The following is a 27,335-nucleotide window of genomic DNA, read 5'->3' on the forward strand; positions in this document are numbered from 1 at the left end:
TTCACCCGACGTCATCATCACAATAATCTTGGACGCGCCATACTGGTGGGCGAAGTCAATGTGCGTTATTCAGTGAAGTGCTCATTTCAGGCACGTAAACCTGTGTGCCCACAAACATGGTGAGCGTGGCACTGTCACCGCGTGTGACGCACGTGCAAGGGGTCAATAGAGCACCTATAAGGGTTTACAAGGTGCTGCGGCGCATACAGCAGCTACTGCCAGTAACATCGGGGCAAACCCCTTCTCTTAGCAATAAGTGTACACTGGAATCTTTTACGTGCATTACACACAACGCATAGGACCAACGGTTTTATACTCCCAACCAATGGCTTTATACTCCCATCCGAAGGCATAGCAATACTCGTTTCAACCAGTGCCTTGCTTGAATAGTTTTGATTCTAAAAAGAACTGGTGGTTGATATTAACTCTGAACCAACACAACCAACTCAAAAGAGATTTCCGCACAGTCTTACCGCAAACCTCACCAAATTATACTATACCATGCAAAGTTTTACAATTATTATATTTCCCTTCCACTTATTAAAAAAAGACAAGGCAGACTTTATACCCCCCCTTCAACTATTTACAAAATAAATATGGCTGATAACATAATTAATAATTACACCTGTATATATTTAAAAACACGGGTACAGACATGTAACATTTGGCTACTCCACAATAAGCCTTTGCGTGTTAGATTTGAGTGTTGTCTACTAAGTTACCACGTAATTTCAATTCTTCAGACTTTCGAGACTGTTGCCATGTCACATAATTAGTGGCAAGCTTTTGCTTAGTTCTGTTAGAGAAAAAAGGTGACAAGCCAAACACAATTCTGAATGGATGTGTATGGCACAATGGTACCAGGGTCTGCTCATCTGGAGGTTGCTATACAAAAGCTTGCCCCGAATTATTTGACATAGCAACTGTCTCTATAGTCTGAGGAATTCAAATGTAAGCGGTACGATGTGACTAAGCAAGTCATTGTACCAGACAGTATTCAAATCTAACCCGCAAATGGCTTTTTCAGCTGAAGTAGTTATCAAAAATTGCACACACCAAAAAAGGGTAAAAAAGGAGTTATTATCTATCTCTCAAGCCACAGGCTTGCCTAGCCTCATAAATAGAGCCAATCCACTTTGTTATCGTTGGCCCTCAGCACCAACGCAGTACTACTTTTGTGACCAGTATAATGAGAAGGAAAAAAACTGCCTTTCAACGTTATCATATAATGGGATCGAGCACCAGTACCAGCATTTGGGTTAGCAACCTAAGTTTTCTCAAGCTCCCCCAACAACTTTACAACATCGGTACGATCAATTGCTACAATTGAATTTCTACCAGACTGATTTACTCGGAGTGCCAAGGATATTAAGTGGATTGGCCCTATTTATGGGGCTAGAGCTGGCCCAATTTCATGGCTCTGCTTACGACATCAAAACTCTTAACCACTTGGCACCAATTGTCGTCTTAATATGCATTATTTTTTCTAATCTGAAATACAGTGGACGTTTCGGAAAATCTTTCTGAAAGTCTTTTTTTTTTGGGCATATAATAAAACCCCACCCAGACATTCCATTAAGTAGTGTGCACAGGCATGCAATGATTGTGCTGTGCTTCGTTTCAGCCACACAAAGAGGGACAAAGGGTTATGGAACTCATGATGGAAATCTCTCTTTTTGTTTATGCTTGACATCGTTTTTGTCAGGGGTTATCATGTAATCCTGACTCCGTACCTTCGTCCTTTTGTTGGACAAACAAGGAATTCGCAAAATTCCACCATACCATAGCCGATTATCGGCAGTGGCTTATGACAAAGGTGTGGCTGATTCAAGCTGACGACATTCCATATTTTCTCGGTACAGAATAAAAGTTCTGAGTGTTTTTATGAGAACATTTGTTGTCCTATACTTCCTCTTTAACATTCTGACCTCTGACCCCCACTTACACTGTGTCATTACCAACAGCCTCCCCTTCCGGAACCGATTCCCTCACAGCAGCAGGGGTGTCATCGCCCTCTTGTGGCGGCGGCTTGTACGTCAGGAGAGCCCCGAGGAAAAACAAGATGGAGCCGATCTTCATGCAGCCAGAGAGGATGAGAATGGAACGACTGAAGTCAAAGTTGCTGTAGAGCCAGCAGGAACCTGACCCGTCACAGCTATACTCCCATAGGAGGCAGGTCTGATCGATGATTACACCGAAGATGACTGGACCAGGTACAGTTCCTTGGGGGGTAAAAGAATAAAAAAGATCACAAATATGTAAAACTTATTGCAAGGGTCGTGGGTTCGAATCCCACCCGAGTAACATGCCTGTGATATTTTTTCACAGGACTCGGGAAAGTACTGAGTATACAGTGCTAACACACATCGGTGTAAGGGTAAAACCCCAAAAATTAATAAAACTTATAAAGTGCACAAATCCATCAAAGTGCTCATGACGCTACATGTAAATACAAACAAAAACATACACATGTACAATAATCCAAAATTGAAACGTAAGCCTAAGCTAAGAAGAAATTCAGAACATGTGTAGAGAAATAAAATACAAATAATAATAATGAAAACTTAACAAGCCAAAAATCCATCAAAATGCTCATGGCGCATAAATACAAACAAAAACATACACAATGTACAATAACCAAAATCTAGAACACCCAGCAGGGTGGATACGTGCGCATCTATAGTCTAGTTGGTAAGACACTGCTCTAGAATTGCAAGGGTCGTGGGTTCGAATCCCACCTGAGTAACATGCCTGTGATATTTTTTCACAGGACTCAGGAAAGTACTGAGTATACAGTGCTAAGACACATCGGTGTATGGGTAAAAACCAAAATTAATATTCTTTATCCCCAATGCAAATTTAACATCTATTATATCATTACGGTACCCACTGCCAAAACATAGGATTTGAACTGCCTCTAGCTACCGGGCAACCTCGGTAGTCTAGTTGGTAAGACACTGCTCTAGAATTGCAAGGGTTGTGGGTTCGAATCCCACCGGCGTTACATGCCTGTGATATTTTTTCACAGGACTCGGGAAAGTACTTAGTATACAGTGCTAACACACATCGGTGTATGGGTAAAAACCAAAATTAACAAAGTGGAATGTTTTTTTCCCCTAGGGTGATTGCTTTACTCTTTCAAGAAAATTGAAAGGTCCAAGTAGATCTTGAAGAAAAGACAATTACTAAGGTAAAGTTTGCAGTAACACCGTGTGAACATTTTAGTTTACTCAACGTTTTGATCAATATGCTCTGATCATCTCTAGGAGTTCTTTTCTCTTGCGTACTGATAAATATGTTGCATTTCAACCACCATTTCTTTTCAGAACAAACACTACTCAACAAGCATTTTCACATGGTGTTATACCACAAACCTCATCACCAAATTATACTTGCAACATGCAATGTTTCAAATCCTACAATTATTGAAAGTATAGACGATGTGACCTATGTTCACATTCAAACCGCCCTCTGTTGAAAAAAAAAACACTGTATACATGTACGTCATGTTTCGCCGGGCAAATAGACACGTAGTCATGGTAAGATTGCATGTACACTTTCAAGCTGGCTGTCAAAACACAAAGGTTTTGCCCGGCGGTATGCGCGTGAATCATGTTATGGTTTTCGTGTGACGTCTGAGGTCACATCGTCTTTAACCAGGAGATATATATTTCGATAGTAAACAGAAATAATTCTACGAGTAACTTACCTAGAGTTCTATAAAACAGAGACTGCAGCCCAAGAGCAAATGATCTCTGGGTATGAGGAACACATCTAAATGAAAAAAATTAAAAAATTATGACAAATTAATGTTTTTTTTCGTGTTCCTGAATGAAATACTATATTTTGTGACATATACTGTTGCCCAAAATTTAATATAGGAGTCCTATATTGGTTTAAATATGAGTCTTACATTGATAATAGGATGCTTAGCAGCTAACCTTAGCAGCACGTACTTATAGAATTTCATTGAGCGCCAAAAGCATTGTATGCTGTGTGCAATATTAGTGCATACAAAAGCTTGTGATCAAAGTTGATCACAAGGTAGACCAGCATGCCCTCATTCTGTATGCCCAACGCTCGCGCACAGAGTATATTATGTGATAAGGTCTATAAGGTCTATATTGTATTCATTTGCGTCTAATATTTATACAATATCCACCTCCCTCTCACCTAAGCGTGGCAGTGGTTGCTGGGACGACCGCTAGTATCGTGAAGAACTCTAACGAGAATAAAAGAGCCAGGAACAACGGCTGCCACGTGCATTTACTCGTACACTTTCCGGAGATTGCGATTGGATCGTTGGGTCCGACACTCTCTGGAATCTCTACACAGCTACAGTTGTAAAAAGACTGTAGGATAAGAGAAGGAACTCGTTAACATTTGAAACAGACCAGGGATCGACTTCACAAAGGACTAGTACTAGGAGAAGTAAAAAAAAGGCTAGTCCTAAGTTACTAAATCAAGGTAAGACTAGTCCTAACTCTTATTTGAAATCCACCCCATCCACCACAACTACCTATGGGCCATTTAGAGTAATCAATGTTAAAATTTCAAAGATTAAATTCTAGGCCTGCAAATGAAGGAGATATTTCAGGAGTTTTCAATACCTTTTCTTGGAACAGGAAGCATTATTCAACCAAACATGACTTTGTTCACTGACTAATCCTCAACAGAAAAACAAGCTGAAAGGCAGTGGACACTATTGGTAAGTACTCAAAATAATTATTAGCATAAAACCTTACTTGGTAACGAGTAATGGAGAGCTGATGATAGTATAAAATATCATGAAAACAGCTCCCTCTGAAGTAATATAGTTTTTGAGAATGAAGTTATTTCTCACTAAAATATTTGAATTTGATTTTGAGACCTCAGAAATTGATTCGAGGTCTCAAAATCAAGCGTCTGAAAGCACACAACTTGGTTGACAAGGGTGTTTTTTCCCCCATTATCTTCTTGCATCTTCGACGACCAATTAAGCTCAAAATTTCACAGGTTGTTATTTTGTGCATATGTTGAGATACACCAAGTGAGAAGACAGGTCTTTGACAATTACCAACAGTGTCCAGGGGTGGATTTCACAAAGGTAGTCCTAACTTAGGACTAGTCCTGGACAATGCTAAGAGATAGGACCAGTCCTAAGTTAGGATGAGTTTCTGGTCATAACTTAGGACCAGTCCTATCTCTTAGCATTGCTTAGGACTAGTCCTAAGTTAGGACTACCTTTGTGAAATCCACCCCAGTGTCTTTTAAGGAAACTGTACTGCCAGGTCTTTTCATCTTTTCTACAGTGACATTTCCACTTTCCATTTTTGCCTTCAGTTCCAAAAATACCATTGACCACAAAAAACATGTCTGTGCCTCTTTCAAGAAAGTGCAGCTCAAGGCCTGACAGTGTGATCAACCTGCTTTGACATTCAACTTTGAGGAGTCAAGTACTTCAAAAGTCTTCAATGTGACCTCCTTTGCACTTGTAGCGTCTCCTTGTACCTTGACCAAATTTCTTACATATGCCTGAATCTGTCAATGAGTTTTCAGGGTGGTTGGGGGGTAGGGGCCAAGGGCTCGATCCGGAAATGTCTTTTCCGAAATAAGAACGTGCATGTTTTTAAGTTTGTAACAGTAGAGATGCTCATCAAGAATAAAATATTATATTCTTGATCTGAAAGGTAACTGGCATTTGCTCATAAGTATTTAAGTAGTCTTTGAGCTCAATTGGAGGTCGAAGTCTAATTATGAGGTCTCAAAATCAAATTCATGGAAAATTACTTCTTTCTCGAAAACTACGTTACTTTATACTATCAACAGCTCCCCAGTACCTGTTACCAAGTAAGGTTTTAAGGTAGTTATTATTTTGAGTATAATTACCACTAGTGTCCACTGCCTTTACAAATGTAACTCCCTTTTCTATATTTATTAATGTTTAAAATTCTACTGTCATGTTATTTAAAATTTAATTCAGACGTGTACATTTTTCTTTTCTTTTCTTTGAAAAGAGTGGACAGTAAATAACCGAATCTTGAATCTTGAAAGAATCTTGTGCCAATCTTCCTTAAAGCCATTACACACTTTCGGAACAGAAAAAAAAAAAAAGTTCACAGATTTACAAATAACTTACAGGGTTTTATAGAAGGTAATGGTGAAAGACTTCTCTCGAAATATTATTCCATGAAATGCTTTACTTTTTGAGAAAACATTAAAACAATTATCAATTCTCGTCGTTGTGAATTTCGGATTTATTTTGAACGCATGTCAGTACACAGCGAAACGTGCGGAAACAAGGGTGGGTTTTCCCATTTTTTTCTACCGACTCCGATGACCAATTGAGCCTAAATTTTCACAGGTTTGTTATTTAATATATAAGTTGTGATACACGAAGTGTGGGTCTTTGGACAATACTGTTTACCGAAAGTGTCCATGGCTTTAAAACTATGTGACGTACTACCGCACTGTATTTAGACCATAAACACATCTCAGCCTCGACCCCCTTCGGTTTATCCCCAGAGGTCCTCAACTGACATGGTCTATAACCTTACATCTAATTATAGACAAATTAGAAACAACTGGTCCATTCAGAAAAACAACAAGGTCTACACGCCTTGTGCTAAAAACTTGCTCCATTGCTCTTGTACAAAATGAAAGTCAAATACCAAGGTGGACACATTGTGTGCCCCATTTCTTTATCTCAATTTCAACACTGAAGGTAAAGAACAAAAGTATATGTTTGTCTGTCAGTCTGTCTGTCTTTCTTTCTTTCTTTCTTTCTTTAGAGCTATTGCAAAGATTCCCTACAATACAAGTTTTGTTTTAAATGATATGATTGCAACCTCTGGGAAGAAAATTAAAAAGTATAAAAATCCACATAAAAGAGTTTCCATGAGTTTTTCCAGAGTACATCAGAACTTAAATTTGAAAGCTCTAAACCCCTCGGCCATGGCGCCCTAAGACACCCAGCAGGCGATATCATGAAACGCTAGGATTAATCCTATCTCGAGTTACGACAAGTAAAACGTCCCAACTTGGGATAGGTTCAATGCGTCCTACGTCTTTGGATACGGAACTGAACTAGTCCTAAAGGCCGCGATAACAAAACGATAATGATCACAGCGCAAAGAGAACACATTCTATTGGTGGAATTGCTCCACGCAGAACACGCACATGCTCAGTCAACCGATAAATTGCGTTCTCTTTACGTCGTGACCGTTATCGTTTTCAATAGCGCTTCAGTGTGACTTGGCTTTAAGTCCTAAGATTAAACCCAAGTTAGAAAGCGTTTGGTGAAATCGACGCAGGAATCTTTGATTCCACCTGTATGGTTGCTACACCTACCTTACTGCCTGTTCCATCATCATGTGTGACTTCACATCCCGCATGACATGGGGAATAATACATGATATTATCCACTCCACATACTGGCTCGAATGTGTTGGCGCAATGACAACCAGAGTTACAAGCGGATGACAGGTTGGTTTGCTGGTCCGCAGTGTATAAACTGAAATGAACAAAAGAAATTAATGATGTTCATGTAGGGGTTGACGCTTTGTTAAAGTAAAAAAGCAATCTCGAATATATGAAAGGACAGACAAACTTTGCATGTTAGCAGTTTTTCCCAGTGTTTATCATTTTTGTTAAAAATAGTAACATTCATAATAATGGATTTATAGAGCGCCTTATGCAAGTCTCTCAGTGCTTTACAGTAAAACAACAAGTTAATAAAAACAAATAATTCACTAAAAAATTAAGTGAATTGGGCGAATAACAGAAAAAAAAGTGAATGGTAACAAACACACCAAATAACCTAAAATTATCCCAAAAATCAGTTACATATAAAGACATACATTGTTAAGTACAGTAACACAACCCTCCCAAAAAGTGTTTGATTTTGTAATTGGTTTTAATGAACAGAGAGATCCATCTTTTGTAATGGCACTAAAAGAAATGAAGAAACAAATCTGGAAAGTACCAACTCACTTCTTGTCGTAGTCCACAGTAACTCCTGCAAAATTTGGGTTGGGGCAACTGATGAGGAAACTAGCAATCATAAACAAGGAGACGACTAAAGATGCCAGACAGAATCTGATCATTCCTCGGAAACGCAGGTTGAAATGCTTCACCACCCAGCCGCCGATTACTGAACCAAAGACTGCAGCCGGGATGACAGTCAGACCTTAAAGAGAATGGGTTTTGAAAAGTGTTAGTTATGAAAGATAAGAATGATTTGACACTTTCCGATTAATTTATTCAACTGTACTCATATCACTTCTCCTTTACTACTGGCGACTTTGCTTGACCAAGCTTATCCAAGATAAAGGAGATATCTACAAGAAATTTAGAATTATATTGAAACATGAAGGTTTGTTTTTCTTCATTATGAATCAACATAATTGGGACAAAACATCCATAATCTGGGAGATTTTCTGCAGAATCACAGGGAGGGTTAGCAGCTCTGAATACAGTAGAAGCGAACAAAAATCGAGCAAATTTAATTGGCCTTGTCAATACACAGTCTACAAATGGTGCCGATATAATCGGGCCTCCGAAACTGCTTTGGTTAATTGAATAGGGGTTTGCCCCGACCTTTTTTACTGACTAGCAAGCGGGGACCAGCTAGCTTGTCATTTCACTCTTCCACCAACAATTTCACTAGTAGGCCATACGGTGTGAATGAAAAGGAATGCCTGGAAAATAAGTTTTGTTTCGACCCATGTTGGTCTAAAAGAACTCTGTGATATTTAACAAAGTAATTGCTGAATATATATATGATTTAATAGATGTTAAATTTGCATCGGGGATAAAGAATATTAATTTTGGTTTTTACCCATACACCGATGTGTGTTAGCACTGTATACTCAGTACTTTCCCGAGTCCTGTGAAAAAATATCACAGGCATGTTACTCGGGTGGGATTCGAACCCACGACCCTTGCAATTCTAGAGCAGTGTCTTACCAACTAGACTACCGAGGTTGCCCGGCAGCTAGAGGCAGTTCGAATCCTATGTTTTGGCAGCGGGTACCGCAACGATATAATAGATGTTAAATTTGCATCGGGGATAAAGAATATTAATTTTTTTTTTTTTTTTTTAAATTCTAGTAATTCAACATTGCACCGGCCATTTTTAAATATGCGCGGTGTGTCATTTTCTTAACATGTATACGGTACATCTTTTCATTCACATCGTATGTCGTTTTATTAACACACATTAAACCTTACCAACAACAATAGACGCCCATCCTGAGGACAAATTAAACTGCGACTCGAGGAACTTGGGAGCGAAGACGGCAAAACCTGACAGGATAAACCACTCTGTACAGGCAGAGGCCGAGATGAAGACGAAGGGAATGTTCTTGAGCAGAACCAAGACAGCTCTCGGGAAATCCTTCAGGCTGTTCCCGAATCCTGTCCGTGCCGCAAATTCTTGACCTCCATGGCATTCAGAGATCCTGAGCTTGGCAAGCTTTTTCTGACCTGTTGTTGAGAGAGAATTTCAGACATTTAACTGAAGGCACATACCAGTATCAGTTTGGTTGAAGGTTGCATTTAGCACAATATTCCAGCGTTTATCATCCACACTCAATACTTAGTTAAGGCTTGATCTTAAAGACACTGGACACTATTGGTAATTGTCAAAGACCAGTCTTCTCACTTGGTGTATTTGTGTATCTCAACATAAGCATAAAAAACAAATCTGTGAAAATTTGAGCTTAATAGGTCGTCAAAGTTGCGAGAGAATAATGAAAGAAAAACACCCTGCTTGCACAAATTGTGTGCTTTCAGATGCTTGATTAAGAGACCTCAAAATCAAATTCCGAGGTCTCAAAATCAAATACAAATACTTAAGTGAGAAATTACTTCTTTCTCAAAAACTACGTTACTTCCGAGGGAGCCGTTTCTCACAATGTTTTATACTATAATTGGCTCTCCATTACTCATTACCAAGTAAGTTTTTTGTTTAATAGTTATTTTGAGTAGTTACCAATAGTGTCCAGTGCCTATAACACCAGATCATAAAGCCTGGTGGTATTCTGTTTTCAAGATCTTTTAAATAACATGAATCACATACAATTCTGTTGAGTATCGAAATATATACTTAACCCATAAGACAATGACATTTATATCTTCTCTTACTGAGGTTGTTTTTAAAAAACCCTTTATACATTGTAATTGCTCGCAATTTACGGGCATTTTCAGTGCTGTGCTCAATATCATCTGACAGCGCCCTCTTTTGACTAAATAAGGTCAGGTCATGTTTGATCACTGTGTTTATATTATACCATTTATCATTAACTGTCCGAGGTAGTTTAACTACCTCTGATGACCAATCAGAATGGATTAACTGTACCAAGTGTTTTACAAATATGTGCAACAATAACACATACAAGAACCACAAACACAACAATGAACGCCGAACAACAACACAAATTTGACAAAGTGATGTGGGAAATATCCGTGACTGGGCACAACAACTAATTCAGGCACGGACCGCATTTACTCCAGATGTCTTAATGACCTTGTGCGATAATTTACGCCGATGAGCGCTGTTGTGCACGTGTCCACATAAGCAGCTTCTTGCGTGTTTCCCGGCACAATACGGCACACAGCCCAGGTCAAAATTCCAGTTGAACCTAGTTAACTGGGGTCAACTGGTTCAACTGGAAAGTGACCAAACTCGTCCATTTTCCATATTAACCAACTAGTTTTGACTAGGTTTAACTGTGTTCAACTAGGTTGAAATTATAAACCAGTTGGTCTCTGTCCATTTTCCATATTAAACCAACTGGTTTTAACTGTGTTTAACTAGTTTATCAACTGGTTTCAACTAGTTCCAGTTAAACCCAGTTTAACTAGGTTCAACTGGAATTTCGACCTGGGAGAAAACGAAAAAAAGAGAAAACCAAAACCAAAACAAGACCGGTTCATGAAATCATAATATCACTATTAGGATGCGGGTTATGAAGACCCAGAAGGCCTATGTCCATTTATGGACGACCATCGCCCGTATATGGGCATCATCAACAAACTCGTTCCCCGTTTGGGTAAGTGGCATCATCCTCTGAAGTAAGTTTGGAAATCTGGGGGCCTGTCAGGCAAGGAAGTATTTTTTAAGAGAACTAAATTGAAGAAAAATACATATTTCCTTTGATAATAATAAGGTGACCCAATTGGTCCAGAAATATGTTGTGCACTCAGCTGCATTGTAACTTGTTTGTACTACTGTGCGCTTAAAGGCAGTGGACACTATTGGTAATTGTCAAAGACTAGCCTTCACAGTTGGTGTATCTCATCAAATGCATAAAATAACAAACCTGTGAAAATTTGAGCTCAATCGGTCATCGAAGTTGCGAGATAATTAATAATGAAAGAAAAATAACCCTTGTCACACGAAGTTGTGTGTGTTTAGATGGTTGATTTCGAGACCTCAAGTTCTAAATCTGAGGTTACGAAATCAATTTCGTGGAAAATTACTTCTTTCTCGAAAACTATGGCACTTCAGAGGGAGCCGTTTCTCACAATGTTTTATACCATCAACCTCTCCCCACTACTCGTCATTATGCCAATGATTATTTTGAGTAATTAGCAATAGGGTCCACTGCCTTTAAGTACTCCATTGCTATAGAGATGTGACCTCAGAGAAAAATGCTCTGCCGTTCTTGAAGCAAGCTAGTATCAGAATAAGTCACAATCAAATCAATACTACAACCATTATAGTGGGCAGGCCTTGAACTTCGCTCTTGAAAAGGCAAAGCAATTTCCCTCAAGTAAGGAGATTTCTAAAAATGGAACTTAGTGCAAAGGGCACCCCAGCAAAAGCACCGGGCACTAATAATGGGTTATTTCGAGGCTTAAGTATGCAGAAATATTTATCTAAAACTTTAGAATGTTTTTCTTCTTGAGCACATTAGGTGACTAGGGAATTGATCTGCACTACTCAGCCATGAAAATGGTCCATTAGGGAGCCATGAAATCACCACCAACAGAAGAAACCATTCTGTGAATGCAACATGCATGAATACAACCTGTTACAGGTCAGCTCTCAAGTACGTTTAGCGATGGCAGCAGTTTAAAGTAAAAGTTGATTTTGTAAAAATTTCCTTGAGTTGTCAGAGAGTGGAATCTCCCAAGAGGACCGTCTGAATGTATTAAGTGTAGACATTAGACATTATTACAGATCCATCTCAATCAGGGAAACACTGAGAAATTCATACTTATTTAAAGTACAGCTAGCACAGATATACGGTGCTTGCATAGTAAGCAGAGAATAGTGATCATAAGCGCAGAATTCAGCGATAAGCAGAGCCATGAAATTGGGACCTGTTTGGTTGCACAGCCTTAGAGGCACATTGCCAGCACAAGCTTTTTCATACATGGAAAGACTTGGTTTATTTTCAGGGAAATTTCTTCAAAATCAAGGAGAGTTGGCAGCTCCACGTATGGCTAAGGAAGTGTAGAGAATACATATTCTCTACACTTCCTTAATACATTTGGAAGTGGGGCAAACCCCTAAATGGGTACAACACAATATCACAGTGTTACAATGTAGCTGGTTGTGTTCATCATAAAGAAATGTCAGTTTTGGAAGTGGGTGGTTGGACAAACCCCTAATTGGGTATAACACAATAACCCAAGGTAGCTTGTTGTGTTCATCATGAAGAAATGTCAGTTTTGGAAGTGGGTGGTTGGTCAAACCCCTAAATGGGAACAACACAAAAACACAAACCAGCTTGTTGTTTTCCTCATAAAGAAATGCCTGTTTTGAAAGTGGGTGGTGGGACAACCTTACAACAACATGAAACAGGTTGTTGTTTTCCTCATGAAGAAAGTAGTGTCAGTTTTGGAAGTGGGTGCCCCCAAAATGGGTACAACACAATAACACAAACCAGCTTGTTGTTTTCATCATGTGAGACTCATTTCCTTGGATGGACCTGGCTGAAATCCAGGGACTAGAAATTCATTCCCATCCAGGGACCAACAATAAGGACTCCTCAATTGTTGCATCCTGGCCAAACATAAGGAGGATCTTCAATTGTTTGCTTACACTACGGAGTTGTTTGAGGACACTGTCCCCCTCAATTATACACAATCTGCAGGACAACAGTTTTGATTTGGCCGGAAATTCTGACAACATCCGGCATGTGGCCCTAACAGAAAAACAAAACTTGGGGACAATTTAAAACTTGTAAATACCCAGGGTATGCCTAGAATTAGCCAGATACCACAAGGCCACGGCCACTGAAATTGGCCTTGGTGCCCCCTTCAAGTTTACCATTAGACTTTATGAATTTTGTATGGAAGTGCTGTGGCATCTTTATTGTTTCTAGTCTTTGCCTTGGTGACCATTTAATGGTTTCCTTTGGACTTTAGTCTAAACGGAGGTGCCCTTCCCTAAATGAAAATGGCCTTGCCCTCTCAAAGATGAAATTTAAGGTCTCCCACTTGACGTCACACAGTGTCAAGTCCGCCATCTTTACGGGCAAATCAATCATATGTTGAACACACAATATCTTGTTATTTTTTAATGCACAAATACCTGACACTTGTTGTAGACATAGATTACACAGGGTTTATGCACAGCAAGCTATCAAATCACATTGATACACGCGAATTGCATGCCGATACAGACTTTTTTTTTTTTTGGGGGGGGGGTAAAAATTATTTGTTGTTTTACAAGTGCATCAAGAAGAAATCATCAAGGATGCTCCAGGTTGCACAGTAGGTCTTTTAAAACCATGATAAACACTAACTACACTAGGAAACATTCCAAGAACTTTGTTTCAATTCAGCATGATTCAGCCAAATATGTCCAGAATGCCTCCCAGAGTTTTGACAAATCCTGGGGTAGAACCCCATTACATTACAAACTGTGCAATGTTTTTAAAAAAAAACTACTTCAAACATCCAAATAATCCAAATGGGAAGAGACAAGTCCCTGAAGGAAGTTGGCAATCTTTGAAGAGGGCCAGATGGCCCTGAAAACCATCAACAACAATTTGTGACCTTTTCTCTAGAGATGGCTACTGTGCTTAGAGCCCTGGGCCTGATGTTGTGGAAGGGGTGTCATGTTCAGGGGTCAGGTGGGCGGAGCCTACGCACGGGATGCGAGGATAAATGTCTGTCCACGGAAATTGAAATTGTTTACATGTGTAAGCGCTTTGCGCAAGAGTGCGATCAACACAACTTGTTGTAAATCTCAAAATTTAAGTTATTAACATCTTCTGCTGTAATGATCGGGGGGCTCAGTTTAATATGGAGCTCCTTAAGCAGAAAATATTGCCTGACAAATTTCTGCTTAGCGCTATTTAGCAGGATATCAGTCACAAGTTATGCATGTGATATTGTATTTTGGCTGGTAACCACAATCTGGTTCACCAAAATTGTATGGTTCTTAGCTACTTTTTGAGCTTAAGCAGCTCTATGAATTATGGCTCAGGTCATCTCCTTTACGGAAACTGACCGGTGAATAGTTCAACTTAGGCACATGTTTGTCCAGCACTTTTTTTAACTTGTGTCCATCATGAAGCAATAGAGGGCAGCCTTTACTGCTAGCAAAGCAAAGCTTATGTTCCTGAAGGGCGGATTCACTACTTCATCAAGAAATTCAAGTCCGCAATAACAGAACCTGGAGCACTTCTAGGAACGCAGCGATTTCACACTACCATTCTAAAAGCATGGTCTTGAAAAAAGACTAATGATGACTCCACATGACTCTGTACTGAAAGTAGCGCTAATTAAATTACGACTCGTAAAACCGTGTATAATAGCAACTGACACATCACTGTCTGTGGAATGTCTGTAGCCCATCAGTCATTGCCAAGGCTTAGTAACTAATAACATGAAACTTGACATGTTCAAAACATAATTGTTGTATTGATTGATAGTTAGCCATGTGCAGCGTGGAATACCCTGTTATCCAGGTACTAAGCGAAGCGACAATCCAAATATAACAACATGTTCACAATCATTACATTTAATTTAGTTGGATTCAATTAATCTTTATATTAGATCTCAAAAAAATTGTAATCCAAATGTCGCATACAAAGAGTAGGGGGGGTTAGGGTTAGGGTTGGACACACCACATACTTGAATTGACCAATTGAGCCCAAATTTTGAAAGCGTTGTTATTTTGTGTATAGGCCATCATCACAGCACATCATCCCAGATCATCCCAGTTAAAGGCAGTGGATACTATTGGTAATTACTCAATATAATTATCAGCATAAAACCTTACTTGGTAATGAGTAATGGGGAGAGGTTGATAGTATAAAACATTGTGAGAAACGGCTCCTTCTGAAGTAAAGTAGTTTTCGAGAAAGAAGTAATTTTCCACGAATTTAATTTCGAGACCTCAGGTTTAGTATTTGAGGTCTCGAAATCAAGCATCTGAAAGCACACAACTTCGTTTGTGACATGCGTGTTTTTTCTTTCATTATTATCTTGCAACTTCGACGACCGATTGAGCTCAAATTTTCACAGGTTTGTTATTTTATGCATATGTTGAGATACACCAAGTGAGAAGACTGATCTTTGACAATGACCAAAGGTGTCCAGTGTCTTTTAAAACCAGAAAAATGTGATCATAAAATTAAGATCGTTGAAATATTTTTACCTGGTAGAGCCTTTGGGAAGGCTAGGAATGGTAGAGTGATGGACAACGCTAATGTACCACTGATGATGAAACCTATCCACCATGCACCAATCCACAACGGGCTGTCTGGATCGATACCAAGGCTGCATGATAAAAAATAGAGAAACAAACTTCATTGATTTGGGGATGAGGTTGAACAAGAACATTTTACAATTGAGCGGGATTTGAACCAACAACTCCCAGTTAATGGGCCGTCTTGATCGATGCCTAGGCTGCAAAAAGAAAACAGTTAAACAACGGGGTGTCTTGATCAATGCCCAGGCTGCAAGAAAAACAAACAGCACAAACAAAACTTGTAGCAAAAGTTGATTAATTGATTTGCGGTTGAAGCAAGAAATTTACCACAGCGGGATTCGAACCAACAACCTTCGTTTAAATGTGCCAACACTCTATCAACAGAGATATCTAGCCCTATGTTGGCCCTATATTTTCTCAATTTATTTGTCTTGGGGCGCCAGTAAGAAGGAATTCACTCGGTGGCCAGGAATCACACCCAGATTTACAATATTGTACGTCCCAAAAGGTTGACTCCCATAAATGGCCGACCGTGTTAGTCGACGAGGTAAAAGGAAACCACGCAATTTCAAGGCATAATTGTGTATATCATTGTATTCTACTTTTACATCTTTCTAACCATGCATTTTATAACAAACGGTTACAGAACGCTTTTCAAATACCAACTCGACCGATCCAAGGCAACGTGTTTCTTTAAAATGGCTAAACTATCCATGTTTAGATAGTTTACCCCCCCCCCAAAAAAAAGTCCGAAGCAAACACTTGTGTTAAGAATATCAACAGTCTTATTCATACACAAGTGCTTCTTTTCTCCATGCTTTTGTGTTGACTAAAAAGTTAGATGTCTAAAGGATGTTTTTAAGATATAACATCTGTTTTTCAAATGATAAGTGCCAGAACTAACTTTAAAGTAAATTTACAATCTCCAATGTAACACACTTATCAACAAAAAATGCACTTGAAAAGTGTTAAGTGTATAAAAATTACAGACAATTAAATAACTATTAGTATGCATCGTTTGTGTCTGAAGCCTTTTTCTGGATGTAGCGAGTGTAAACAATGTGCATACTATTATTCCAGATGTCAATTTCTGAAATTTTGCTGCGGAGTGGTGTTTACATTTCTCAGATATTTTCTGGAAGCGCTGTAAAAATAAAATTCACATGTGAATTTTATACAAAAATGTTATCATACCAAGTACTTACTTCAGACAAACTGATAAAACAGTACTTTATCATTTAAAGACACTGGACACTATTGGTAATTGTCAGAGACAAGTCTTCTCACTTGGTATATCTCAACATATGCACAAAATAACAAACCTGTGAAAATTTGAGCACAATTGGTCATCGAAGTTGCGAGATATGAATGAAAGAAAAAAACACCCTTTTCACACTAAGTTGTGTGTTTTCAGATGTTTGATTTCGAGACCTCAAGTTCTAAACTTGAGTTCTCAAAATCAAATTCATGGAAAATTACCTATTTCTCAAAAACTACGTCACTTCAGAGGGAGCCGTTTCTCACAATGTTTCATACTATCAACCTCTCTCCATTGCTTGTTACCAAGTAAGGTTTTATGCTAACAACTATTTTGAGTAATTACCAATAGTGTCCAGCGCCTTTAAAAAGTATCAAAATGTTTGTACACATTAGCGGAATTCTTTAGAACCGATCCATAAGGTTGGGTGTGATTGCATTGATAATATCTATCTGGAGAAAGCGTATAAAAAACCTTTGATAACTATTGATCCAATTGTTTCACAGGATGTGTTACAAAATAAATATTTAGTTGATTTTTTTCAGTGTCATGACGATTGTCAAGGTCCCTCAAGTAAACAAAGGAACATAATTACAAGTGAAGTGATGACTTCCTTTTGTTTATCACTCCCCGGAACTGCTAGTTGTCTTTTCTCTTCTTTATCGCCCTTCCCTCACAACCTCGGCAGGTAATTTGTCCTTAAAAGTCCCTTCCTTTTATAATTTAAAGGCCAGGGTGGAAGTAAAGTTTACGACCATTTTTAAAGTCCAGGGTCCATTTTCAAAGAGCTGCTTTTTAAGCACAAACAGTACACTGCTAAATATATAGTTCTTGAAATAAGAATAAATGTTATTGTATGAAAACTTTTCTTATTTCACTCCCAGAAGCAGTAGTATAATATAAAAACATTTTCTAGGGAGCAATCAGTAATGTTTCTCAAAATTAGATTTGTTATGGGTATTTCAAGAATACAATTTTTAGCAGTGCACTTTAGCACAACAAACTTTACAAGATTAAGGTTACCATCCAAAATACTACCTTTTGTGGCTGGTATCCTTCTGATTTTGGCTCTTTAGCAGAAAATTGTTCAGCAATTTCTGCATAGTAATACGAATAACTTATTTAAAGGTCAATCTTATATAGCTCCCTGTGAAAATGGCCCCTGGGAAGGTCATGTAATTCCAGGCCAGTGGTTAAGCAAGTCATTGTATCAGACATTACTCAAATGTAACTAGCAGATGGCTCATTAACTCACCATACAACAAGCCTCAAAATATTTCATACATTTATGTACATGTATCATGTATGGTGGTCCATAATGCAAGGATGGGTGGTCATAATAAAGTGAAAACAATTGTTATATTTTGTGAGGGATTTTCTGTTTGTTTTTTTTTAGTTTTTTTTTAACAATTTCAGGAATCCAAAAACCTGGGCTCAATTTTATGAAGCATATATGCATAAAACTTGCTTAAGCACAAACAAACCTGTTAAAAAGAAACTGTTTACCAGCAAAATTTCCATAAAGTTTACATTGTTGTAACTGGTGCCCCACTCACTTTTTGCCAGGCAAAGAAATTTGCTTAGCAGTATTTTCAGCTGGACAGCTTTATGAAATTAGGCCAACGTACAACTTACCTGGGCCCAATTTCATAGAGCTGCTTAAGCACAACAAGTAAGCACAACAAACTTATGCTTACCAGAATAAGGTAACCAGCCAAAATACCATGATACATGTACAAGCTGTGACTGGTATCCTGCCGATTTTTGCTTCGCTGAAAATATTTCTGCTTTAGCAGGTCTATGAAAGTGGGCCCAGACAGTCATAAACCCTTTACCCTCAATATGCGGGAAAAAAAAAAATCAAAGTTGAAAAACGTGTTTATTCCATCGTCTGAATCTCTCTCTACTCCAAGTCTGACTAGTATACAAAAGCGCAGATAATTTGCAGGCCCTGGAATGTACACACAAATTCCAAGTCTGAACTCGATTACAACTGTGTCAATAATACAGTAAACAAGAAGAGAAAAAAAAAATCAGTTAAAAACATGTTTCTTCCATCTTAACTCCATGTCTGGACTAGTAACAAAAGAGCAGATAGTTTTGTGATCATGGAATGTATACACAGACATGCCAACTCCGAACTCCATTACGACTGTGTGTCAGAAATACAGTGCACAAGAAAAAAGGCAAAATTTAAAGGAAGTGTCTCTTCCATCTTCTCTGCTCCAACTATAGTAAACAAAAGAGCTGATAATTTCATGAACCTGGAATGAGACATGCGACTGTGTGTCAATAATACTGGCCCCAGTTTCATGGCTCGGCATTCTGCGCTTACGATCACCATTTTCAGCTTGCAAAGGAAGCACCAAATTTCTGTGCTAGCCTTGTAAGCTTAGAATGCTAGTGACAGGGAGTTCGCACACACACAAGCTAAAATTCCCCACTAACCCATGAAATACACTTGGCGTAAATGCAGAATTTCCTGCTTCCATAAGCGCCAATTCTTTACTTACGGTAAGCAGAGTCATGAAATTGGGTCCAGTATACAAGAACAAGAAAAAGTCAAAGTTAAAAAAACGTGTTTCTTTCATCTTCTCTCAAGTCTGTATAACTAGTAAACAAAAGAGCAGATAACTTCCAGACCCAGGAATGTACACATAAAATAATGCCAAATCTGAACTCCATTACAACGTGTCAATAATGCTCTGCACATGTGTGCTTATCCCACTGGGGTTGTTACAAACATAATGCAGGGAATAAAATGCCTATAAAAGCCTCATAGATCAATCCAAATCTGACTAGAATTAGTCACTGGATGTCAGAGCAATTTACATACATAAACATATGGTGCAGTGGGATGGTACTGTTCTGAGAGTGAAATTGTATATCTGTCAATCAGTTATAAGTCTGAGAGAGATGATCCTCAGAGGATGTCCCTCGCTTGAATTTGAGGAAAATCTCCACCGAACTTAAGGGTCTTACAGCTCAGGCAAAGAGTGCCTTTGGTTTTTGGAACCATTCGGTTGATTTAACGCTAAGTGTAGATTTATGCAAATACACACATGTAAACCATGGAGTGTAAACTAACCAGTGAAAGTTTATTCCAAAAGGTAGTAAGCATTGGTAGTAGATAGATATTGATGAAAATCTGGAGCAGTTATGTCCACACAGGAAAAATAGTATGTAATTGGAAATAGACCTTTTCACAAATTAGGTGCATGGTGATCTTGCTGGTGTCCAAATTTGATCCATATCTATCCTACAGTGCACCTCATTCAACAGTCTGCGCTTGCGCATTGGTATTTGCGATAAGGTCTATGGAATGAACAATCTGAAAAACAATTTATGCACAAGCGTTTCTCAGACTGAACTGATTTTTAATCCCTCTTTCCTTTGTGCTTTCTACTCTTTGTGGATAAGCAGCTCTATGAAATTGGGCTGAGCTACCATACATGTATGCACTGAAACCTTTGCAGTCTGCAAGTGAATTTTGACCTGAGTTTACAAGTAAAAGAAGCAAGAAGAAAAAGAAACAAAAGTCAAACTTTTGAAAGTTCTTAAGATGTGTACCTGTTAGAATCCACTTGTAAATCAGTGTAGACTGACAACAATGCCCCACCAAGCAGGTAGCCAATGGCCGGACCCAGTAATGAAGCTGCATTGAATATGCCTATGAAATAAAAAAGGAGAAAACCAAATTAATAAATACCTAAAAGAGTTTATGGACTCTTAATTGGTTGAAGACTCAGGTCTTGTGTGCGTGTGTGTACAATGTAACAACACGCGCCATATAAAAACCAGCTCTGTGAACAGTAAAAGAAGCATTGTTCTGATGGTGTTTTCTTTTGGTGCCCTATTTCGTTTTAAATTTGGGCAAGATATTTGTGGCAATGACTACCCCCTGCACAACAAGTTAGTATGCGTGAATGCTCAAAAATGTATCAATTCAACATGTAGCTGGGTTACACAGGAAACAAAGCAGAAAAGACAAACACCAATCTCAGTACTTTCATAGTAGTTTAAACGTTTCAGAGCTTCATAGTCTGGTTCTTGAAAATATGCACAAAACGTTTAGTATAATGTAAGTGTATATTATGTACACTTCAAAAAACAAATTGCGGAAGATGTACACTTTTTAAAATTGTTTTTATTTTTATTAATGGTAATAATAGTGTGCTGACCCAATCTCAAGTGCGTGAGAATGACCTTGGTTTAATGGGCATTAAATTAGACTAGGCCATCAGGCTGTTATTGCCATTGGCGTTGAATCAGTGAATATTTATTCTTACCGATATATAAAGAAGTCATCTTTGGTTGTACGTTCTCATCTATATAAGTTACACCCAACGTGTAAAGCGGTGCTGCACCAAGTCCATGTAAAAACTGCGCAAACACAAAGAGCCAAAAAAAGCTTGCTAGTCCACTTTCCATCTCTTCAGAGGTACACGTATCTGTGAGATTGCGGTTCAGCTCGCACAACTCAAAGTCCGACGCACTGAAATCGTAAAACGGCGTCATGAAATGCGGCAGAGTAAAGAAGAAGGATCCGAAGGCGAATATTAACGCACCGAACCCCAGCCACATCGGCTTGTGGGACCGGTCGCCAAGGTACGTGACGAACGTGATGACCACCATGACAGAGAAGTCATAGGAGCTTGAGATGGAGCCGCTGCGTACACTAGGGAGGTTGAAGCGTCGCTCCAGTGTGGTGGTGACCACGTATACAAAGCCGTTGACGGTCATCCCTTGGGTGACGGCGAACAGGCTTAGGAAAAGCAGCACGCCGGGTGGGTTATTAAAACACTGCAGGAACCTAGGTCTGAACCCGCGCCATCCGCATTGCACTTCAAGTTCCTCTAGGTCGTCATCCGTACCGTCTTCAGTCTGCTCCTCATCGCTGCGGAGCACCCCGTACCCGTTGGGTGGTTTAATGCCTTCTGGTGTCCTGCTGGGTGAACTGGGCGGAATCCCCTCAGCGTCAACTGGCACGTTGTTGCTGTTATTTGCATCGTGGCCCAATGTGATTAGCTCTACCCCGTTTGAATCAGGCTGTGAGGTTCCGTTTTGTTTCACAGGCGAATCCATGTTTGATAGTTCCTTGTAATTCGGCATACACTGGGATATCAATCGCTTGAGTTAACAAGCAGTTGAGATGTCGTCCTGTCCAAGAAGTAATGTGCCCTCACCAGGTCGACTCTCTCTTTGTTCTAATGCAAAGACAAACAAGTCAGGGGTTAATTGAACACACAAATAAATGTCTGCACTTGCACATGGTCCAACTTTAATGAAAACAGTCGTGCAATGAACGGTAAATTAACCGATTGAATCAGTCTTAATAAAGTGCAAACATGATCAGGTCTTTGAACTGATTAACACGTGCAACTTGGTAATAAAGCCTTGATGTTAGGCGCGCCCGTCAGTGTACGGCATGCATCTGGTTTGAAGAGCATCTGTCTGGAGGTAAATCTGGGTCCAATTTCACGGCTCTGCTTACCGCGGAATTCTGTGCTTACACTTTTACAGTTCATCGATGAATCACATTCTTTAGAGGGCATCGCAAGTGCAGAATGTGGTGGTAGGCGAGGTCATGAAATTGGGCGCCGCAGAATTGTTCAATGTCACACTGCTAAAAATGGTATTCTTGAAATAAAACAAATCTTTTTTTTTCAATGCCCCAAAATCTTAATAGAGAACATTTCTAGGGGGTGAGACAAGAATGTTTTTTTTTTTTTATTTTGTTATATATTTTTTTTTTTTCAAGAATATTTTTTTAGTAGTATGCATTTTCAATTGGTGTATTTTTCTAAGCATTCAGCCTGTTCTTAAACTGTTATTTTATATTTATATTTGATTGTAATCTTTTTTAAATGTAGTTGTTTTGCCTTGGATTTGCCATTTTTGTTTACCATTTTAAAATCAAGTAATTTGATAAACAGATAAATGCAACTTTGCCTCTGACAACAATTTAAAACAGTGAATAAAAATCAACCAATAATAAACCAGTGAATAATAATAACAATAATATTCATAATATAAAATTACAAAGAGTTGCAGAAGCACAAATAACCTAAGCACAACAAAATGTCACTTTTTAATTAGAATTATGTTACCAACCAAACTGCCATATTGTCACATGTACAGTTTGTGATTGTATCCTGCTCAATTCTGCTAAGCAGCAAATTGTTAAGCAATCTTTTCTGCTTAAGCAACTCTATGAAATGTTACTCTGGCTAAGCTTCCAGGGTATGGTATAAGCAGCCACAACTGCAAATCTCTAAACAATCCGAAAAAAAAAACTAAACTACACACATCACTTAAAGGCAGTGGACACTATTGGTTAGGACTCAAAACAATTATTAGCATAAAACCTTACTTGGTGACGAGTAATGGGGGAGAGGTTGATAGTATAAAACATTATGAGAAACAGCTCCCTCTGAAGTGACATAGTTTTCGAGACTCAAGTTTAGAATTTGAGGTACGAAATCAAGCATCAGAAAGCACACAACTTCGTGTGACAAGGGTGTTTTTTTTCTTTTTTTATTATCTCGCAACTTCGACGACCAATTGAGCTTAAATTTTCACAGGTTTGTCATTTTATGCATATGTTGAGATACAATTACCAATAGTGTCCACTGTCTTTAAATACAAACACTGCGTTTACAAACTGTTTGAAAACCATTTATAAACCAACCGCTTACCTACAAACTAACCTGTGGTATCAATGCAAAACATTGGTCAAACGTTCCGACCTTAGTAATGAAGTCTCGCTCTCAAAAGCTCTATGAACACAGAGACTCACAACTTGACAACTTATATAATTTTACCTTGCCCCCATATCCTGCATTATTCACACGCAATACATGGGCAGCACGTAAACTTTTCTATGGTTGGAAATATTTGAAGGTTTTCGGTCAAGGTAGAAAAGTGTCAGTTGACAGGTAAAATAAAAGGAGTTATTTATTACCTCATATAAAGCAAAGCTGAAAGAGAACAGGTCAGACTCGGATCATTGAACATCTCCAATTATAATATTTGCCCTGTCAAATGCAGCAAATATTACTCTGTTTCTTTTTAAAACATAAATTTAAAATCACTGATGTCCTCCCAACATGTATTTCATTCAAACTAAGGTTTATTTATAGCCTTTAAATTGCATCAAAATATGTTTTTTGTGCACACAAGACTTTGTTCTTCTCATTCAGGTTAGTTTAAAGCCATTGGACACTTTTGGTAAACAGTATTGTCCAAGTCCCACACTTTGTGTATCACAACTTATATATAAAATAACAAACCTGTGAAAATGTAGGCTCAATCGGTCATCGAAGTTGGGAGAAAATAACGGGAAAACCCACTCTTGTTTCCGCACGTTTCTCCGTGTCATGACATGTGTTTAAAATAAATCCATAATTCGCGCTATCGAGAATTGATATTGTTTTAATGTTTTCTCAAAAAGTAAAGCATTTCATGAAATAATATTTCAAGAGAAGTCTTTCACCATTAGCTTCTGTAAACCCTGTAAACTATTTGTAAATCTGTGAACTTTTTTTGTTTTCTGTACCGAAAGTGTATAATGGCTTTAAAGGCAAAGTGTACCATTTGATTCTTTTAAAATCCTTCAAAAATGTATCCTACTTCCAGGCATCTGAAAGCAGACAATTCTATGCAACAAGAGTGTTTCTCTATAAATGCAGATTACTCTCTTGCAACTTTGACAACCAATTGAGCCCAAATTTTTACAGGTTTGACATTTCATGCCTCTATTTTTAGGATAAAACATGGAGGAAGAACAAGTGAGGGGCCTTTGTCGTTGACCTGCTAACTTGGTGATTTTCGTTTTTTTAGGGGTTGGAGTTATTATTAGCTGGCACTTTGCCTGCGGCCGAACCATTTCAAGGGACATTGGTATCCCATGGTGCCTGCAAATGGCCTTGTTAATGTTGCACAGTAGGTTACCATGGTCTCTGATATAACATTGCAAATCCAATCAATAAACACACCCTTACCCCAAGCCATATTGTGGTCAGCATTGTGGTTTCACTGAGTAATATGATACCGCAAAACGGAAATGCCCATTTATAGAATCTGTACTTCCTACAAGGGGGGCGGGCCCACCCACAAATTTTGTTTGGTGTTAATAGTGTATATTTCCTGTGGTTATGGTCACACTTTTCCATAACTAACTTGTTGGGTGATATAACTGCTCCACTTAGTATGGATTTGTTTTAGTTGTTCTGAAGATCAAGGCTACAGAAATTATTACCAAAACATGAACAACTTCCTTGTGGGTTGCTACAGCTGTATAAAGAATACAGCTGGGGATTACAGTTCTGCTGTTTCTTTTAAAGGCAGTGGACACTATTGGTAATTCCTCAAAATATTTATTAGCATAAAACCTTACTTGGTAACGAGTAATGGGGAGAGGTTGGTAGTATAAAACTTTGTGAGAAACGGCTCCCTACTGAAGTGCCATAGTTTTCGAGAAAGACGTAATTTTCCATGAATTTGATTTCGAGACCTCAGATTTAGAATTTGAGGTCTCGAAATCAACCATCTAAACGCACACAACTTCGTGTGACAAAGGTGTTTTTTCTTTCATTATTATCTCGCAAGTTCGATGACCGATTGAGCTCAATTTTCACAGGTTTGTTATTGTATGCATATGTTGAGATACTGGAATACACAATCTGAGAGACCTACGTGATTCTCAAAATGCCTTTTATTACTATCACAAGCTGCTATTCTTCTAACCAAGTAAGTTTTTTTTGGCATAAATTTTAAGAGTGGTTTTTAAACGAAAATATAGGCCCTTCATTTCATTTACGATGAAGCGAATGCTTTTTGTTCCCCTTCCCTAATACAAAGACAAAATTAACGAATAAAGACACAAACAAACAAAAGGGACATGGACATTATGACTGAGTGAGACTGGGCAATAGCTAAATAATTACTAAAAAAAATAGGTGTATTAAAGACGGTGGACACTATTGGTAATTTTCAAAGACCAGTCTTCTCACTTGGTGTATCAACATATGCATGAAACAACAAACCTGTGAAAATTTGAGCTCAATTGGTCGTCGAAGTTGCAAGATAATAATGAAAGAAAAACATCCTTGTCACACGAAGTTGTGTGCGTTTAGATGGTTGATTTCGAGACCTCACGTTCTAAACTTGAGGTCTCGAAATCAAGTTCTTGGAAAATTACTTCTTTCTCGAAAACTACGTCACTTCAGAGGGAGCCGTATCTCACAATGTTTTATACTATCAACCTCTCCCCATTACTCGTTACCAAGTGAGGTTTTATGCTGATAATTATTTTGAGTAATTACCAATAGTGTCCATCACTGCCTTTAAAATAAAAGAGATAAATTAAGTGGTGCATAAATCAATCAATATCTTCTTAAGTTTAAACAAAAAGATAAAGCACTGACTGACTGTTTAAGTTCTGCATTTTGAGAGTCCTAGAGGTGGAAAATGAAGAAGGGTTGAGCCTTGACCCTCTCACATGATCGGATTTGTACCCAAACCACAAGCTGACATTTAGCCACCAGAACAGGAGTCCAGTGCATGCAGTAGACCACTCGGCCATGACAATTGCTCAAACACAGGAACTTTGATGGAAATGTTCTAAATCCCCAAATCTCATTAAATGGTCTATTTACCATGCACAGAGCCTGACCAAACAAATACTGAACTTGCAGATTTCTGTCAGACATTCCAATATATGGATCAGTGGCTGCTGATCCACGTCACAATTATTGTTGTCTGTATAAAACTTGTATGCAGTCTTGAAGGTTAAATCACAGAGTAAGGTTTATAGATTGACTTGAATTTTGTTTTTTTGTTGACGGGGAAAATTGTGCTAGTTACTACAATCCTGAGCCCAGTTTCATTATGTGCTTACAGTTTATTTGCTTTAAAGACAGTGGACACTATTGGTAATTGCTCAAAATAATTTTTAGCATAACAACTTACTTGGTAACGAGTAATGGAGAGCTGTTGATGGTATAAAACATTGTGAGAAACGGCTCCCTCTAAAAGTAGTTTTCGAGAAAGAAGTTATTTTCCACAAATTTTATTTTGAGACCTCGGATTTAGAATTTGAGGTCCCGAAATCAAGCATCTGAAAGCACACAACTTTGTGAGACAAAGGTGTTTTTTTTCTTTCATTCATATCTCACAACTTCAATGAACAATTGAGCTCATTTTTTTACAGGTTCGCTATTTTATGCATAAGTTTAGATAAACCAAGTGGGAAGACTTGTTTTTGACAATTACCAATAGTGTCCAATGTCTTTAAAGCAAAAATGAACAGGAGACTGTTCCGTTATTATGATGTAATAACAACAGTAACAGTAAGGCATGAACAACAATTCTGAAATGGCCAATGAGTGAATCAAACCACTGCGACTCAAAGGAATCTTA

At 38.4% G+C, this 27,335-nt stretch overlaps 1 protein-coding gene across 5 annotated transcripts in view; it reads right to left on the reverse strand.

The window, feature by feature from the left end:
- The window catches only part of LOC139949519 (solute carrier organic anion transporter family member 4A1-like), a 63,936-nt gene that overhangs the window by 6,343 nt on the left and 30,258 nt on the right, over positions 1 to 27,335 (reverse strand). For all 5 annotated transcript variants that reach the window (XM_071947895.1, XM_071947894.1, XM_071947891.1 and 2 more), the window contains 9 exons: positions 21,203 to 22,120; positions 20,484 to 20,583; positions 15,602 to 15,723; positions 9,211 to 9,465; positions 7,972 to 8,167; positions 7,330 to 7,492; positions 4,174 to 4,352; positions 3,710 to 3,774; positions 1,946 to 2,222 (listed from right to left, as the gene is read on the reverse strand). In XM_071947895.1, the coding sequence (XP_071803996.1) occupies positions 1,946 to 2,222; positions 3,710 to 3,774; positions 4,174 to 4,352; positions 7,330 to 7,492; positions 7,972 to 8,167; positions 9,211 to 9,465; positions 15,602 to 15,723; positions 20,484 to 20,583; positions 21,203 to 22,025 (2,180 nt within the window). In that variant the 5' untranslated portion in view covers positions 22,026 to 22,120. The remainder of the gene's footprint in view (positions 1 to 1,945; positions 2,223 to 3,709; positions 3,775 to 4,173; positions 4,353 to 7,329; positions 7,493 to 7,971; positions 8,168 to 9,210; positions 9,466 to 15,601; positions 15,724 to 20,483; positions 20,584 to 21,202; positions 22,121 to 27,335) is intronic.

The sequence above is a fragment of the Asterias amurensis genome, chromosome 17 (genome assembly GCF_032118995.1).
Source record: "Asterias amurensis chromosome 17, ASM3211899v1".
NCBI lineage: Eukaryota > Metazoa > Echinodermata > Asteroidea > Forcipulatida > Asteriidae > Asterias > Asterias amurensis.